This window comes from Panthera tigris, chromosome D1 (genome assembly GCF_018350195.1).
Source record: "Panthera tigris isolate Pti1 chromosome D1, P.tigris_Pti1_mat1.1, whole genome shotgun sequence".
NCBI classification, from domain to species: Eukaryota; Metazoa; Chordata; class Mammalia; order Carnivora; family Felidae; genus Panthera; species Panthera tigris.
Genome location: NC_056669.1, coordinates 112,781,319 through 112,799,654, shown reverse-complemented (window position 1 = coordinate 112,799,654; position 18,336 = coordinate 112,781,319). Strand labels below are relative to the sequence as shown.

The following is an 18,336-nucleotide window of genomic DNA, read 5'->3' as shown; positions in this document are numbered from 1 at the left end:
CACTTCTGCACCCCAGGGTGCAGGGAACCGGACGCCAGGGGCAGCGCGGAGGACCTTGCAAACTGACACCCACCCGCACCCAGGGAAATCCACAGGCCCAGCGGCAGCCTGGGGCAGAGGGCCAGAAGGACAAGACGCCCATCCTGCACGGCCCTTGAAAACACCTTGCCATGACCTGCCCAGCGGTCGACCCCACCGACGACCCCTGACAGACACTTCCGGCAGCCTCCACCGGGCTCCCGCTGGGCGGTCCTGACCGGCTTGCCTCCCGGGTCCGATGGCCCTGGTGGGCACGGAGCCCACCCATATTTCTCCCCTCACAGAGCCAAAGGGGGGGGCAAAGGGGGGGGCGCGCAAAGTGTTGGAGGAAGAGCTGACAGGCCGCCCTCCGGGCACCGAGAGGGTCAGTCCGGGCGTGCCCTAGGGCGCCCCTCTTTACCTCTGTATCCCCACCCTCTGTCCGGTAAAGCGGGTGCCCGAGCCCCACCCGACTGGCCTGCCCGGCCGCCCGGCTCCATCGAGGTGGCTGCACCTGCCGCCCGGCGCCTGCCTTCCCGGGGCTCCGCTGGGAGCGCCTTCCCCGCGGCAGGTGGGCGTGGGGGGCGGGGCGCGCGCGTGGGCGCGACGGGGGGCAGAGCGGAGGCGCGCGGGACGGGGCGGGCCGAGCAGGCGAACGAGACGGGGCGGGAGGAACGGGTGGGCGCGCGGCGGCGCGGGAGGGACCGAGCGGGCGAGCGGTTGCAGGCGCGGGGCCGGGGCAACCCCGGAGCGCCGACGGTCCGGGCGGGGCGTCTGGCCGGGGGGCGGGGCGCGCCTTCCCCGGGGACCGGCCCTCGGCCGCCACCCCCTCCGGCCCCGCCCCCCGCGGCCGGGCGGGGCGGGCAGCGGTCCCCCGCGGCGGGGCTGGCGGCAGCGGCCGCCCGCACTGCGCCCAGGCGGCCGCCCTCGCCGCAGCTCCGGGTGCCGCCGCCCGCCCGGCCCCCCGCGGGCGCTGCCTGGCCATGGCCGCGGCCTCCTCCCCGCCCAGGCCCGACAAGAAGCGCTGGGGCTGCGGCCGCCTGCCCGGCTCCCGGCGGGGCAGCACGGGCCTGGCCAAGAAGTGTCCCTTCTCGTTAGAGCTGGCGGAGGGCGGCCCGGGGGGCGGCGCGCTCTACGCACCCATCGCGCCGCCGGGCGCCCCGGGGCCCGCGCCCCTCGCGTCCCCGGCCGCGCCCCCGACCGCCGCCGACCTTGCCCCGCGGCCGCCCGTGAGCCTCGACCCGCGCGTCTCCATCTACAGCGCGCGCCGCCCGCTCCTCGCGCGCACCCACATCCAGGGCCGCGTCTACAACTTCCTCGAGCGCCCCACCGGCTGGAAGTGCTTCGTGTACCACTTCGCAGTGTGAGTAGCGCCGCGGGCCTCGGCCGGCGGGCACCGGGGCTCCCCGCGGGCTGCGGAGGGGCGTGCGGATCCCCCTGTCTCCTGCCACCTGCTGCCGCAGGGACGGTGCCAGCCGCGTGCGACCCAGAGCGGCCGGGAGGGAAGGGAGGGCTTCATGGGGAAAACGGCGACTCTGAGGAGCCCGTCCCTTGGACTGCAGGGACGTGTGGGTCTGACCCTGTGGGGTGGGAAGCTTCCTGCTGGCTCTGCCCAGGCGTGTGGGGGGGAGGTGGCCCGAGCCCAGCAGTTGGCTCCGCGCCTCCCTGGAAGGACGGTCCAGGTGTTAATCCTTCTGGGAAAGACCGCGGGCCGGGGCGCTTGCCCTTGGGTGCAGAGGAGAGAATTCCTCCGGGCCGCCGGGACCCGAGATGCGGGAGCCCCCAGGAGGGGAGGGGCCCAACTCCTGCTGGTCCAGCAGCGACTCAGACCCTCCCAGTTCAAGGCAGTCCATGTGTGGTGGTGGTGGGGTCTCCCCGCCAGGGGTGCAGGGCTGCCTCCCAGGGTGACAGGCAGCGGGGTGTCCCTGAGGGGTCCCCCTGGCCCGGGGAGGGCCCAAACCCCCTTCAGAGATGCGAGCTGGTGAAGCAGCCTGGAGGAGGAGGGGAGGGGCGGGGCGGGAATGTTCCCCGGGGTTCCAGCCCTCAATCAGAGGAGGCCGGGCACCGGGGAACGCAGGGCCCTACAGGCGGCACCTGGCCCTGCTGTGAGCCAGGTGCTTCTGATTCACGCTGTGGCGTGCCTGTGTGGGGCAGGGCCCTCCCTTCTCGGGGGTGGGGGCACAAGGAAGTTCCCTCCTCGGGGCCACCCTCCTCGCTGCCTGCCTGGAGCCCTCCCCTGCTGTTGCCTGGTCCTACTTCCTGGCTGTTCAGCCGGCCGCTGCTTGGTATGGTGCCAGCCTCGGGCCCGTGAGCCTTCACGGGGGTTGGGGGGGGGGGGGCTCTGCCGGGGGGCACGTGGGTTAGCCTCCCTCTAGTGACAGGTGCTCGTCTCAGCAGCCTTGGCTGGCCTGTGGCCGGGAGAGACCTGGTTGGGGGGGTGGGGCGGGCGTCGGGCCCTTCATTCTCCCACCGAGAGACCCCCGGGCCCCAGGGGTGCAGCGGGAACTAGGCTCCGGCTGGCTTGGAGCATCCTGTGGGGAAGGTGAGGCAGGGTGGGGGTGGGGCGGCCTCAGCTTCGCACTCCGGCTCCTCTGTGAGTGCAGGTGGTACCTGGGCTGCTGCCGACCCCACCGAGGGTCTTGTCGGCTGACAAGTCTCCGGGACGGTGTCCCCAGAGGCGTGGGAGCCTCTTCCCCACCCCGCCCCCACCTCCCAAAGAGTCAGAGGGTGCCCGAACCGTGTCGGTGGCCCGTCTGTGGGAGAGAGTGGGTGGCCCTGCCCGTGGTTGCAGCAGTGGCTTGTTTGGGGCTTAGGGAACGTTCGTGTGCGTCCACCCCGAGGGACCCCACGAGTCAGACACCGGCTGTGGGTGCCACGGTTCCCACGGGCTGCCTGTCTCCTGGCCCTGACCTGAGGCGCCCAGGGGTGGGATGGACCCCACAGCCAGGCCCCGGAGAAAACCCTGCCCTGCAGCCTCTCGGTCCCGGAGCCCCACGTGCCAGCTCCCAGCAAAGGCGGGGAGGCACGCCCGGGGGTCTTCCCGGTGGCGTGGCAGTGCCTCCGTGCCCCTGGAGTGCTGCCAGGACTAGGGGCCTCCGGGAGACCCCCGATTCGCATCCTGGGGATGCAGGCCTGGGGGCGCACGTCCCCCGGGCTCCCTGGCCGTGCCGTGTGGAGGAAGAGGGCTCGCCGCGCCCCAGAGGAAGTCTCTGCTTACACTTGTGTTTTCTTCCTGATTCTGATTGTTTAGCCCTCGGAAGTGTGCTCAGCACAGCGCCTTTGCCCGGCCTCTCCGGGAGCTGGCGGGCAGGGGTGGCTGCTGGGGATGGTGGCTGAGTGGCTTCCCCACGGGGCGGGCCAGGAAGGGATGCTCCTGGAGTGGCTGTGTGACCTTGGGTCAGTCATTTCCTGCTCTGGGCCCTGCCCTGGAGGAGGCATGCCGTGGCCCTGGGGGGGTGGGGAGGGTGGACCCCCGCTGTGGCTCCCCACCCCCGCGTGGGCCAGGGCTGGAGGTGACGCTGGCCGGGCAGGGCGTGTGGCTTGTCTGGGGCCTGGGAAGCTTGCCTCCGTCACCCCCGGTGTCTCCAGGAGGTCAGCAGGCCCTGGTCACTCTCCGAATTGGCCAGTGACTTGAGGGGACCTGGCCTTCGAGCTGGGATTGCAGCAGGGGCCTGGGGCTGGGGGGCCTGAGCCCAGACAGAGCCCCGTGAGAGGGGGGCACGGCATCCGCTCCGGCCCCGGTGCGGCTGGAAGGAGTGGCCGAGATGGCGGCAGAGAAAGCCCTGGCCTTGCTGGGCTAGCTCGCTCAGGGGCAGGCCGGGCTCGGTTTCCTGGCCTCGAAGGGCCGGGGCCCCGGGCGGGCGGGCGGGCGGGCGGCTGTGGGAGCCACTGTCCTGGCGGTTCCCGCGAGCCTGGGCACACTCTTCCGGGGGCCGCTGGGGAAATTAGCCAGGATATCCTGTCCCCCCGCCCCTCCCTTTTCGGGGAACCCCTGCTCCGGCCAGCCCCGAGGAGAGCGGCCTTTCCTGTGTGCCCCCGGCCTTCCCTGGGCCGCTGGGGTCAGGGAGCAGGACTCTGTCTGCTTGGGCTTCCTGCCCTCTGGCCCCCCGGCCTTCCGAGGCCCTTTGCACCCCCACCGCGTGGCGGCTTCCAGTCTGCCGAAGGCGCGGGGTTCCCGGTCTCCCCGCTGATGGGCCACAGTGGAGCCGGCTGGGCAGGGGAGAGGTTTCCCTAGCCACCCTACCCTGGGTGCTGGGCCGGGCCCCCACCTCCCTCTGTAGACCCCCAGGGGTCCGTGTCCTTCCCCTGAGTGGTGAGCCTCCGGGAACCCCACCTCCCCTCTTCCTCCCTCTTCCTCCTCCTTCGTCCTCTCCCCTCTCCCCTCCAGCTCTGGGAGCTGCAGGGTGATGTGTGCTGAGTCTTGTCCCTTCCCGCCTCCTACCCTCCCACCACGGTGGCTGCCTGATCCTGGGCCAGCCCGCTCCCGGGTGCCGGCCAGGTGCGCAGCGCCCCCCACAGGCAGCATCGACTCTGGCTGCCCTGACGTTGAGAGCAGGTGCGGCCGAGAGGTTTGAGGGAGGGCCTCAGGGCGCGTGGAGGGGGTCCTGGCTCTCAGACTCCGCGGGGCGCTCCTGTCCCCGTCCCCCTGCCACCCTGCCTTTCCTGGGCTCCCAAGGAGGCTTTGGCAACACCTCACGGCGAGTGTGTGTTAATCATTGACGTGCTGGAAGTCGGCCCGGCGGTTTCTTGGGCTGCGTGGGGGGCGGGGTACCGAGGACAGCTGTCAGGCCTCTTCCCACCGCCCCTTTGAGCCTCCCCGACGCGTTCCTCTGCCCCAGTGCTTGGTGAAGCTGGGAATTCCTTTTAGTGCCTTTCCCCATGTCTCCTTCTCTGGGGCCTGGTCCTCTGGTCGTGGCCCGGCTCAGTTGGGGATCCCAGGCCACGAGCCCGAGATGGGGGGCAGGCGGGGAGGCCTGTCTGGAGGCCACGAGGAAGGTGGGAGGAGAAGAGGGACGGTCCAGGGGTGGGTGAATTTGGAGCCCGGGCCGGAAGGACCTCCAAGCACATGCCAAGGTCCGGGGGTCCGGAGGCCACGGGGCTCGGGATGCGGGGAGCGTGGCCGGGGGGCGGGGATGGGGCCTCACGTCTGAGCACGTCCGTGGCTGGGCAGTCTTGCCAGGTTCCTTCGCTCTCTGTGCGTCCCCTCCTCTGTGGCGGCCTCGATGGGCTGCTGGCACCACTCGGGAGCATTGCTCAGACGAGAGAGAATGTTCTCCTGGGCCTGGCCCCGAGTCGGTGGCTCCCTGTGGGCTCTGCCTGTCCCTCTGCGGGTGCCGGGGTGCTCTAGGAGGGACCCCTTTGCACTCGCTGCCCCCACACACTGGACCTTAACATGCAACAGGGTGTCACAGGGGCTGGGCGAGGGCTGGGGGGCTGTCCTGGGGAGGACGGACGTGAGGCGTCTCGGGGCTGCTGGGTGCCCGTGGGATAACCTGCCTGTGACTGGGGCGGTGGGGGGGGACACCGGGGTCCCGGGGCCTGGCTGTGTGTGGTAGGAGTGCTGGCATGGGCACACAGGTGCTCTCGTTTGGGTTGAAAGGTTACATCACCGCCCTGAACCCCGAGACCGGCAAATGGGGCTGTATTTAGAGAGAGGGCCTCTGAAGAGGTGGTTAAGGTGACACGGGGTCACCGGGGTGGGTCCTGATCCCGTGTGACCGGGGTCCTTGTAAGAAGAGGGTATCGGGACCCAGACACGCACAGAGGACACGGGGAGAGGACGGCCGTTCGCACACAAGGAGAGAGGCCTCGGGGGGACCCGGCCCTGCCCACGCCTGGACCTCGGGCTCGGGCCTCCAGGACCAGGGGACGGGACAGTGACTGTCTGTGGTTTAAGCTGCCCTTTCCGTGGTGCTCTGTCACGGCCACCACAGGAAACTCCCGTGCCTCCCTGCCCGGCAGGGCTGCGCTGCCCGTGGTCAGGGTGACTGGGGCCCAGGAGCCGGCAGGTCCCTGCTGTGTGCCATCCAGGAAACGGGGAGCAGCTGCAGAGCAAGGAACCGGTCACGTGGAGCTAAGCAGCTGAGGGCCTGGAGTGCCGCGTCCACCGGGGATCCGGGGTCCAGCCGGGCACCTGGTGTGCTGCTTCTCAGGGACTCGAGTGCCCGGAATCTCCCTCCTGTTGCAAGAGCCGGTTCCCAGGTTCACTGCTCTGGTGCTGGGCCTCTTTGCTGGCACGCACGGGGGGCGGCCAGGCCCTCGTGCCCCGGGGAAGCCGCCGAAGGCAGGTGTGGTCCGGCAGGCGTGGGGCCCGAGGGTCCCGGTTCACCAGCTCCCTGGTGACAGGCCGTGCTGCCCTGGGAGCGCGTTCTGGATGGCGAGGCGCGGACGCGCGGGTCCTCTGCCGGGGTGGCCGCTCGGGGAAGCCCCCTGGCCCTTCTCAGACCCACGTTCGGAACCAGCTTTTGGCTGGCATGGGCATGGCGTGTGGCTCGAGAGCCTGTGCTCTGGCAGGGGTGACGTGGCTGGGACGAGCTCACGTCTGGCTGCTGGGAAGTGGGAGACGGTATCCGAGGACAGCTGTCTGCGAGGACCCGGGGGGGCATCATGTGGGCCCTGAGGTGACGCCACACAGAAGCTTCTGGAAGCTCCTGTGCCCCCGGCCGCTGCGGCTGGAGGAGAAGTGAGAATTTCCGCACCCCTTGAGCTCAGACCCCACGGATCTGGAGGGTCAGCTGGGTCTGGGCTCCCTCTCTGCGGGGAAACCACTGAGTGTGGAGGAGGCCCCGGGTCCCCAGGGCACCTCGGGCGACCGTCCACACCTCCTCCACCAGCGAGGGCCACCACTTTCTGTCCCGAGGCCTCCCCAGGGGCTGTGAGCAAGCCCAGATGTCATGAGGGCAGGGTGGTCCTGGCTGGCAGCAGGTGTGGGGGCTCGGTGACCACCAGGGACACTACGTGACCCGAGCCCCAGGAGCCATCTTTACGTGAGACCTTCCAACCTGTGAGGGGACCCGCCCTCTGCGCTGGTTGTCCTTTGCCGTGGAGCCCGGGAGACGCGGGCCCTTCTCTGAGCCCGTGTGGGCACCCGCTGTGGTGACTGTGCTGGGGCACAGGGGCCTGGCTCCCCTCCCTGCCCCCCTGCCCTCCCCCCACCCCCACCATAGGAGTGGAGGTGATGAATGGTGCTGGGTACAAACCCCGGGGCTCAGAGAGGGCAGGTGATGTGCCCAAGGCCACACAGCCAGGTGTGCCCAGGGCCGTTTGGCTGGAAAGCCCGCAGCGCCCCTTGCGATCTGGGCCGGAGCCCGGGCAGCCCTGCGGAGGCCCCGTGGGGCAGTGGGGAGTGTGGTGTTGACCCGTTCGTTCGTCAGGGACGGAGAGGGGCGGTGGCACCGGGCACGTGGGAGCCAGGCCCAGCCTGGAGGTGCCGCTGGCCGGTGAGCTGACCGTCAGCGCGTCCTAGGTCTGCCCACCCTGGGTCGGGGGGTGGTGACGGGCCTTCAGAGGCCTCTGCCTTAGAGCTCTGCCTCCCAGAACCGCAGGCCGCTCCTCCCCGCGGAGCCGACTGCCTTTCTGCCACCTCTACCCCCGAGCTGGGACCCCGGTGGCTCAGCAGCTCTCGGGTGTTAGAAGATCTGAGTGGGTGATGCTGATGGGGGGGGGGGGCTGCCCGGGTCCTCCCCCTCCTGGCACCCTGCAGGGCAGGCGCTCACGACAGGGTCACCTGGCATCCGGCCTCAGCAGCCGGGGCCCCGAGAGGCCTGGGCCGAGGCGCTAGGCCTGTTGCCCAGCAGCTCCGAGCCCACAGACAGGCCGGGCCTGATGATATGTGTCTGCGGGTATTTTTATCCAGCGGCATTCCTGAGCTTGGGAAAGCGGTGTGCCCGAGAGCCCTGCAGGCCCCGAGGTGTGTGGGAGGCCGTGGGGGGTGCTTTTCGGAGCACTTTCCTCAGGGACTTCTCTGTGCCCGGCAGCCCTGGCTGGGGGTGGGCTCGGAGCGGCTGGGGGCGACGGCCCAGGGCCACGCAGCACCTGACGGCGGGCGAGGCCCCGGTGTCTGACCCCTCCCTGCCGCCACCCGCCCTGATCTGAAGAGCCGGCCCGGGGCAGAACTCTGAACGGGCCCCCTGATCTGCGTGCCCGTCCACCCTGCCTGGGTCGGAGGGCCCGCCCCTGCCCACCCAGGACTCTGGACCTGCCTTTACTGTTCAGCCACTTGCAGATGGGGAAACTGAGGACTGGCCCCTTGGCTCACGCAGCCCCTGGAAACCTATTCCACGTCCGCCTGGAAGTTTGTGACACGTGAACGTCCTCGATCAGGGCGAAGCCCCTTTGCCGGCACCGTGCCCGGTGCGCGCCCGGGGGCACCCGTACGCCCGCCGGCCCTCACCCCCAGGCTGTAGAGGCTCCCGCTCCACAAAGCACCTGGCGGCCACCTCTTAGATGCTCCCAACAGTGGCTCCTCTGCCTCTTCCCGCTGGATTGGCCACCAAGTGCCGCACGGAGGTCTACGGGGAGACTGAACACAGCAACTACGGCCAGGCCGGCCGGACAGGAGCCCTCCCTGCAGCCCCGGAGACGGCCGGCCACACCGGGACTCCCACCCCACCCAGTCCCGCGGGGGGCCGCGCCTTTACCTGTAGGATGGGAGGGCGAACAGGAGGAACCCCGACCCAGGGGGACAGGCCCCCGCCTCCCGGAAGTGTCCCCCGTGGCAGGGGCTGCAGCAGGGGGCCCCTGGGGGAACCCAGGAGAGCTTCAGGGGGTGCCCGGGGAACCACGCGCTTCGAACGTTTGACGTGGATAGGTCTTGTGGTGACTTTCTGCCCCATGACGTCTCCAGTGGGTCCCTTGTAAAAGTCACATCTGCATCCTTGGCTAGGACGGCTCAACAGATCATAAACTGTAAAGCTCGGGTAATTAAGACGGCGTGGTACCGGCACGTGGACAGGCGGATGGACCGTGGAACAGAATGGAAAATCCGCGTATGGACTCAACCACGTGTGAACGCATGGCCGAAAATCTAGTCGGCGCGTCAGGCCAGTGGGGGAACCCTGCGGTGCGGGGGAGGGGAGGGCCCCGAGGGAGAGGGCCGGGCTGGACCGCGGGTCACGCCGCGGCAGGTGGATTCCGCGTGGGCTGAAGGCAGCCCGGGGGCTCCTGTGCGGCTCTAGCACGTTAAGACGAAGGGCGCAGGTGTGAGAAAAAACCTTTCTGCGACACCAGCACCATAAGAACAGGACAAAACCTGGAGAGAGGTTGCGTCTTATCACAGAGGCTCGATCTCTCTGGTAGGGAGGGAACTCCTGCAAATAAGCAAAACGCCACTGACCCCGCGGAAGGTGAGCGAGAGGTGAGCACAGCTCAAGGGGTCCTAAGAGAGGAGGTACGAGCCCACTGGGGGTCGGAGTGGCACAGACACCGCCAGGTCCCATTGGACAGGCAGGAACCGCCAGCCTGTGTAGACACCCTCGCTGGCGGCTGGTGAGGCAGAGAGCACTCGTCTGGCAGGACAGCCTGCCGGATGGTAGGCTCTGTGGGGAGGGGGGTGTGCGTGCGTGTCCTCCCTGCCCCGGCAGCCCCGCGTCCTGGAGTCTGTCTCAAAAATGTTGGCCACAAAACCCCCCAACACGACCCAACAGGAAAATCTGCGCGCACGAGGCTGTCTGTTGAAGAGCTCCTCAGAACAGCAAAAAAAGACGGAACTTCCGGCGGCCGTGGTGGGGACCGGCTGGGTCTGCCCCGTGCAGGGCCTCGTGCAGGTGTGGGAAAGGGACCTGTGATCCCTGCACACTCTCAGGGAGTGATTGCCAAGGGTAAAAGTCTAACAAGCCACCGGTCACCTAGTAGAGGGAGAGTCACAGGCGGCCGCGTGCTTGCTTTACGTTAGAAAAGTGAAGGCAGCGGGACAACCCAAAGCTTCTACAAAGTCACCTCCAGGGAGCAGGAGGGGCCCACGGAACCCGCGCAGCTCTGTGGGTACTTTGTTGTGCAGACCTGGCCTGGAGACCACGTCGTCTCTGCAATTTTCAGTGTCCCAGCACACTTTGATGACCCTCACCTGATTAGTCCCAGGCCTTCGCACGGGGTCCGCGGGTGAAGCACATGAGCAATTACATCGGCGTCCTCGAGAGCTGAGACTCCTGGCAGGAGGAAAAGTCCAACGTAAGTTGGTGAAGCGAAAACCCTCCCGCCTGCACCTGGAAGTCAGGTGTTCATGATGATTCTGTTGAAGAAAATGCTTTTCTGTTTGCTGGAAAGGGCCAGAAGGGAGGAGCGCCCCCTTAGCCGTGAGCACCCCCAGCCCGCAGAGCGTGGCCTCTCTGCACCGTCTTCCCTGGACGATCCCAGCCATCTGGGCCTGGGGCAGGAGTGGTGGTGGTGGAGCCCATGCTGGAAGCAGGACGGCCATCAGAGGCCACCAGGGCCGCATCACCAGGCCTTGGTGACAGCTTGAAGGTGTGCTCCCCGCTGGAGGCGTGGCAGGTGCGGGGGGACGCTGCGTGGACCGAAATGCACCAGGAGGACTTCGCACCTGGAGCTCACCTGCCGGTCAGGGGCTAAGCCGGCAGGTCCCTGTGGAGACGGCTCGTCATCTTGTACCCTGACGAATGTGACTCGGGGAAACCCAAGAGCTGGTGAGGTCCTGCCTCTTCGGGGTCCTGCCTGCGGCCTGAGCAGGTGGCCCGGGGTCTTGAGGCCGTGGGTCTGGCACCGAGCGTCGCGGCAGATCCAGACGTGTGCCCGCCCGTGACGCTTTCTCGCCAGTGTAGACGGGTGAGCGAGTAGGACGAAGCCTCTAGGTCCACATGCGAGCCGAGTGGAGGCACCAGGGCCCCAAGAGCACAGTAAATGACACACAGGCACCCCTGCAAAATCCCACCGGGGGACCCTCTCTGCAGGCCAGATGCCCCATTCTGTCCACAAATAAGAGACCAAGAAATAAGAGGGAACGGGACCCTTCGGAGAAGATCGTGCAGGGACGGACCGTGACGTGTGACCTCACCCGGGCCCTGAGTAAACCCCGTCCCCTCCGGTGGGACGCGTGCCTGTTCCCGTGGACGCTCCCAGCCCCCTGCCGTCCTGTCGCCGCTGCCTCCTGGTGCGCCGGCCCCGTAGGGAAGGTGTGGGGCTGTCGGGACCCTTTCGCGAGTGGCTCCCTCACGTCCCTGGGCCAGGGGTCCCTGGGGTAGGAGGTCTGCGTCCACACACGGCTCCCAACTCCCTGCGGCCCCTCAGCTGTTTGCCGGGAGACCCAGGCTTCCTTGCTGTCCAGTGGCAGGGACTCGTGGCCTCTCATAGCTGCACCGTGGTGCCTGCTGCCGTGTCAGGGGCTCGCGCGGCAGGCCTGGGCCTGGGGACGGAGACGCACGTGACAAGGAGTCAGAGCAGGCCTCCTGGAGATGTGCGGTGGGGAGAGGGTGGTGGGAGACCCGGCGTGCTGGGATGGGTGGGCTCTGGGGTCTGGGCAGGTGAGCTGGAGGCGTTGGTGGGGGCCGTGAACACAGGCGGAGTTGGCCGGGCTCACCTGAGGGCCACGGGAGGCCACGGCCACATGTGTGTCTCTAAAAGGCCACCTGCCCTCGTGGCTGTCGAGCTGTCCAGCTTGGGCCTCGCCCCGGAACCCCAGACCCGTGTCCTGCCTGGCTCACGTATCACAATGTTGACAGGTCCCAGATGGCACACGGCGCCCTCCCCCCCCCCCCACGCTGTCTCCACGACGCCCCGTCTGCCCCCTGGGTGTGCGGGTGCTGGATGGCACACGCGTGTCCCCTCCGTACAGACCGCAGCGTCTTTCTGCAGTGCCCGGGACTTTCTCTCTCAACAGGTTGCAGACTGTTTGGACGTGGAATTAGCCTGCGGTTCGCATTTAAGGCGATCTCCGAGGCTCTCACGCCCTGCAGTGCCGGGCGCGGTGGTCTCCCAGGGCGCCTCCCGGAGGGCGTCTCTGCACCTGGGACCTCGGGGGTGGGTGGGTGGGTGGCCTGCGGTGTGAGGGGGCGCGCATCATACCGCTGTTCGCAGCACAGATGTTAACAGGCTGGGAAGCACGTGGGAGATTCGAGGCCGGTCGCAAACGAGCCGGCGAAACGCTCAGATGTCCGCACCGGGGCTGAGTCGCTGTCCTTTTGTCCACGGTGTCCCCCGTGCTTAGAACGCGGGGGGGGGGGGCGGGCAGGAGACAGGCACGCGGCTGGTGTGTGAGCACGTGACAGTCTGATGTGCCGTGCAGTGTCCCTCACGGCGGCGGGCCGGCCCCTGTCTGAGCTCTCAGCTCTGGGGCACAAGTGCTCACAACCCTCCTGATGTGAGGGCACACCTGCCGTGGGGTAAGCCTGGGTGCGGGGCCCAGCAAGGAGCGGGGGCCCCTGAGGGATGGGAGGGTGAATCCAGGGACGGACAGACGGAGAGACGGCGGGCAGCTGGACAGATGGGCGGACGGGTGGGTGAATGGATATCTGGGCAGACGGATGTACAAATGGACAGACAGGTGCAGGCGTCTGCTGTCCCGAGAGGGTCTGTAGGTGGATGTGGCCTTGGCCAGCCTTGTGCCCCCCGTGGTTGGGGTAGATTGATGCCCCGTCGGCCGTCCTGGGCCACTTTAGCCACGGTCCGGGACGCGGAAGGTGGTAGAACGTCCTTGGTCCTGGGAGGACACGAGCTCCACGGCCCCTTCACGACCCCTGGGCCCGTGGCTGTTTTTGTGGACGTTGCTGTGGGAGCCACGGGAAGCCAGCTGGTGGCCCGGATTCCAGATAAATGGGCATGTGGGTGGGCAGCTGTCCCTGGGGCCACCTGGCACCGTGCATGAGTGTGGGTGGTCGGTGGGGTCAGCGTTGGGCTGTGATCTCTGGTGCTGAGTCCTGACTTGCCGCCTCCTCCTGACTGGCCTCATCCTGAGCTGAGCACCTGCCATGGGGCTCCCTGCAAAGGCCTCAGTTTCTAGAACGTACTTCCTGCTTCCTCTTCCTCAGAGCAGAATCAGCTCTGATCGGGGAGGCTGCTGTCACAGCCCCATCAGGTCCCACGAAGGCCCCCTGTTACCAGCGGTGAGCCGGTGCTCACGCACGAGACCATCCGTGCCCTGGGTGTCGCGGGGCTTAGGACCCAGTGACCCCACCCGAGAACCACATGGCTCAGGGTGGCCCGAGGGCAAGGGGGCAAGTAGGGCCGGTGGGAGGGTGGCCCCTGCTTGTGGAGCGGCGGCTGCAGTGGTCAGAGGCACCCAGAGGTGGAGGGGACACCGAGGCCTGCCCAGGGGTCGTGTTTCTTCCCAGTGTGTCCAGCAGCCACGCAGCGTCTTTGGAGTGAGGGTCCCGACCTGGTCTGAGCCTCTCCAGCTGCTGAGGAGGGGGCGGGGGCAGGAGAGCAGAGGGCAGGGGGCCTTGGGGGCAGGGGTGGGAGAGCAGAGGGCAGGGGGCCTTAGGAGATGTGGGGAGTGGGGCAGATTCCAGGAGGCCCCGGTTTGCATGTGACCCCAGTGGGGAGTCCTGACATTGTCTGCTCTTGGCTCATCCCTGACCGGCTGTGTGCCCTTGGGTGACCAGTTGACCTCCCCGTGTCCCTGGAGGACCCATCATTCCTCACCGGGCAGAGGACGAAATGGGGGGCTCTGAAAAGCCCCTGCGGTCCCTGGAGGTGAGTCCCTGTGTTTCCCCCTGGATCGGGGCCCGCTCAAGGTCCTGGCGTGCAGCTCCCCGGAGACACAGCACCTCCCGGGCAGCCCTGGAATGTTCTGGCTGCCCTTGGCATGAAGGGGGATGGGCAGGCTGGGGGCTCTGCAGGCTGGTTGGCCTTGTCCCCAGGGGTAGGCCCCGCCTCCCCGCTCTTATCAGGCCTCTGCCAGGCGCCCGGAGCATCCACAGGCCTTTCTAGCCTCTTCTGGGGCAGTGGGGTGTGGGGTGGCAGTCTTTGTCCCCACTCCCCCACCCCATGCCCAGACAGCGCAAGCACTCGGAGCTCCGGGAGCGGCCAGCTGAGGTCTGAACCGGGTTTGAAAGACCCAAGGCTCAGAGCGGGGGCCTCCCTGCTTCCTGAGACCCCAGGACGTTGCCTGGGAGGGGTCCGTGGGTGCCTGGCTGCCACTCAGCGGCTGCAGGCGTCCTTCCCCACGGGCGGCCACGTGCCCAGGAATTGCTCGGCAAACCCATCACAGGGAACACGGGAGCCGGCACCCGAGGGGCCCTGTGTCCCGGGGCCTCCTTGCTGGGCACTAGAGTTGGTCTATTAAAGGCGGGCCCGGGACAACGGGCCCCGTCCCTGCAGCAGGATGGACCGAGTCTGGGTAGGGCAGGGGCAGGACACCTTGGGACAAGTAGAACGTGGCCTGGGCTTGACCCACGCGGGAAGGCGGTGCTCTCTTGACAGCAGATGGCGGGCAGGGCTGCGTGGGTGGATCGTGAGGGGTTCCTCGTGGCCACCCTGGGCGTGGATCCTCGGTCCAGGTCTGCCTCAGCGAATTTTCTACTTTGAGAGCATTGGTTGTTTAAAAAACCAAGTAGGTTGCTAGAATAGGCAGCGAGAAGGCCCCCGGAGTGTTTTCTGGCTCTCCCGGGTCAGGCTGAGCAAGATACAGGGCCAGGAGGGTGACCTGGGGCCGTGCACTGGTGGGCGCGGAGCATCGCCTGCCGATTGGGCCCCAGACAGGCCTGGGTCCTGCCTTTGGGGAGCCTGGGGGGTTGGCAGTTGGATGGGGCGGGCCAGACTGCTGCAGAGGGGGCCCCAACCTCTCTCATGGGGTCGGAAGCCCACGGCCCATGTTGGGGGCCCTGCTCAGCCCAGGTCTGGAGTGGGCTTCCTGCTGAGTGAAAGGACATTCTGGCTGACCCCTCGCAGGTGGGCTCGACATGGAGGTTGGACACCCGTCTGGGTTGGGGTGGGGGGGTTGTGCCCAGAGATGAAGGGAGCCGGCTCCATGGCGGGGGGAGGGAAAGGGGGCCTGGGTGGCAGGCTCATGGCCAGCGCTGTGGCCCTTCCCTATGGGACAGACCTGTGAGGCCCAGGGCTGGGGGTGGGACACCGTGATGGTGGGGGGGGGGGGTTGCCGTGTGTCCAGCCACAGGGCCCGAGACCGCCTGGCCAGTTGGGTAGGGGTGGGCACCTGTCTCCTCTGCTGGCCATCAAAGCGGGTCACGGCCTGAGAGGGCACACACTACTCAGTGTCACACAGCTGGCGGGTGGCAGGCTGGCATCGGACCCCATCACGTGACTCTGTCCGGCGTCCCCCTGACTTGTTCTGCACAGCGTCTTACCCCACGCCAGCCCCTCGCTCTGGTCCTGCTCACGGCACGGGCGCTGGACAAGCGGTCCCCGGGGGGCCATGGGCTGGGGGCATGCTGGGTGTTGGGGCCCGACTGGAGTCCCTCCCCAGGCCGGGGGAGACCTCTCCCTCCCACCTGGATGTCCCCAGGGTAGCTCAGACTGAGCCAGGGACACTCTTGGCAGGTGCCCAGCCTCTTCTTGGGGAGACTGGCCCAGTCTGCCAGGGGGCGGGGCAGGGCGGTGGGGACAGAGATGCAGGGGACCTGCCGGCTCAGCGATCTGCCTCCCAGTGCTGTGCTCCTCTGGGGAACTTGCCAGCCGGTGGCGTCTGAACTGAGGAGAGGCTTTGGGAGGGGGTGGCTGTGGGGCAGAGACCAACATGCACCCCTGATGCTTATCGTGTGGGTCGGGACAGCGTGCCATCGGGTCTGGAGGCTGGGTGGTCCCTGGAAGGACGAAACAGCCTAGCTCCTCACCAGCTGTGCCTCCCGGAAGCTGGGAAGGTCACTGTCGGCCTGGCATGCCATGGCAGGGGCTGAGCGCTGCTGAGCAGGTCTGGATCCGGATGGTTCCTGGTGGCACATGCCTGCCTTGTAACCTGACTCGTCCTTGAGGGAGCCGGTGACTGCCTCGGCTTGTCTCCCGGTGGGGAGGCGGGGAGGGCACCGACACCAGCCGTCTAGAGGTGCCCCAGGCCATCAGGAACGCATTTGACTTTTCCAGAGGTGTCTGCTCAGGCCAAATCACCTGCAAGCCTGGACAGTGACCTTCCTTGTTAAGGAGATGGAGAAGCGCTGTGGCCGTGCTGCCCCACACGGCGGCCTGGGGAGCCCAGGCCAGGTTGGAGAAGGGGCCTCCTGCCGCCCGCTGGTGGGGAGCACCCTCCCTCCCGCCCCAACACCCCCTCCGTACCCCGTGGTTCCCTGGTGCCCTTCCCGCTTGCAGGAGAAGGGCTCACCAGGTGAGAGTCACGGAGGAAACGGAGGGCTGGGGTCTTCCTTCCCGGTCCTGGGGCTGCTGTCTGCAGAGGGCTGAAGGTCTGGCCAGTGTTGCCCGTGTGGTGGTTGGGGCCTCCCTGCTCGGCTCCGCTTGTCCTGGAGTGGGAGTGACGATGGCGTCACGGACGCCTGCCTGGCCTCGGGGGTGCTGGCCTTGCCCGGGGAGATGGGGTCCCCAGGAGCCAGAAAGTCCTTTGGGGACCTCACTACTGTCAGATGTCCCCTGCGGCTGGGCCGCAGGAATGCCGGTCAGCGTTGCCTAGGGGCTCCTGCCAGGTGGGCGTGGGGAGAGAGGCTTCCTGCCCTCGGGGTGGGGGGGCCGGGGGGGCCCTGCGCCCCAGCCCCGGCAGCCCTCTGGCCCGGGGCTTGCGTGACCTCGAGGCCTCAGCTGTCTTATCCGGAGACAGCGATCGCGATCGTTTTCGGTTTAGGGGGCAGGGCTCCCCCACCTCCGCACTGTTGACGTTTGCTCCGGGCGGTCCTGGGGTTGGGGGGCTGCTGTGGGCTGTGGTGTCAGCCCCCCTGGTGGCCTCGGTGCCCACCACTCGCCGTTAGTGTCTTCCTCTGAGTTGTGGCAATAGAACCTTCTCCAAACGTTACCCAATGTCCCCGGCGGGCAGAGCGTGGGGTTGAGAACCTGGGCTTGGGCAGTAAGTGGGGGGGGGGGGGGTGGTGGAAGAGGTGAGCACCCTCAGGCCGCGAGAGCACCTGGCGGGGAGAAGCCCCAGCCTGACCCAGGCTGCCCCTGTGGGTGGCCCTGCTGGGCACAGCGGCTACCGTCAGGGGGAAGGCCGTGGTCAGCTGGGAGGATGGGCCCAGGGCAGTCAGCTGAGCCGGTGGGCTGTTCCCCTGGCTCTCCGAGGCTGGTGGGGCTACTGCCTTCTGTGGGTGCCGCCACCCCAGGAGAGGCCCCTGGTGCTCCCGGGAGAAGAGGGAAGGGGCGAGATGCGGCCGTTTGGGAGCTCTCGGCCCGTGGGGACCGCTGACCAAAGGCTGAGTGGCCCCTGCACCGTGCCTAGCTCAGGACCCAGCGACATCCAGGTCAGACCCCCCGGTCGTCGGCCCATTCTGAAGCCTCCAGGGGGTCCCAGCCCTGGGGTGGGACTTGGGTATGTGCCTGGCCCAGGACCTGCCCGCCTGGGCCTTGGTCCTCCCAGCCCTGCCCCCCCGGGCCTTGGTCCTCCCAGCCCTGCCCCCCCCGGGCCTTGGTCCTCCCAGCCCTGCCCCCCCCCCGGGCTTGGTCCTCCCAGCCCCGCCCCCCCCCCCGGGCCCCGGCCCCCTTCCTTGCTGGTGTTCTGTGTCTATGGTTTCGTGCCACGTGGGGCCCAACTCATCTGTCCACGCTGGGGGACGGGCCTGTGTCCGGGAGCGCCCAGCAGGCAGGGGGCCCCCGAGGACCCGTGCCGATACCCCAGGCATCCTGCCCCGGGCCCCACGGCCCGCCGGCACCCTCTGCGCCCAGTCTGCCAGGCGGAGACCGGGGGGCCTGCTGAGATTAGGCTCCGTGGTCTGCAAGGCTCAGGGGGCCGAGGGGCCCCGCCCACGTGTTCTGGACAGGTCACGGGGGGTGGGATCACCCTGTTCCCGCACTGTTCACTGCCCGCCTGCCCGGGGACCTGCCCCGCCCCCAACCCCGGGGCCAGGGCCCGGTCACGGTACTGAGCAAGACCTAGTTGGGGCCCTGTGCATATGCAGGGTGCTCAGGGGTACAGGAGCCCGAGGTGGGCTCTCATGGGAGGCTGGGCTTGAGTGGGACGCTTCAGATAGAGGCAGGAGGGGGGCCTCCTCAGGGGGCCGAGGGGCCAAGTTGCGGCTGAGAGGCAGGCAGGGTCGGTCAGCGGGCCTGCGGAATGGGTATCCTGGGGGGTGGGGGTGGGGAGGCCCCTGCAGGGCCGGTGGGTTCGTCCCCCCATGGCTCCCGGGGGCGGGGCTGAGCTGTGGGTACCCCCGTGGCGCCCCCGTGCCCGGCAGGAGGTGGGTACCCTGGAGAGGTCAGGGCCGGCCCCGTGTCTGCTCTGCCTGCTCCCACCCCTCGGCCTGGGTCAGCAGGGCCAGG

General features: G+C 68.4%; 1 protein-coding gene across 2 annotated transcripts in view; it reads left to right on the top strand.

The window, feature by feature from the left end:
- The first annotated feature begins 972 nt into the window (after nucleotides 1–972).
- The window catches only part of KCNQ1 (potassium voltage-gated channel subfamily Q member 1), a 316,086-nt gene continuing 298,722 nt past the window's right edge, over nucleotides 973–18,336 (top strand). For both annotated transcript variants that reach the window (XM_042958455.1, XM_042958456.1), the window contains exon 1: nucleotides 973–1,381. In XM_042958455.1, the coding sequence (XP_042814389.1) occupies nucleotides 1,002–1,381 (380 nt within the window). In that variant the 5' untranslated portion in view covers nucleotides 973–1,001. The remainder of the gene's footprint in view (nucleotides 1,382–18,336) is intronic.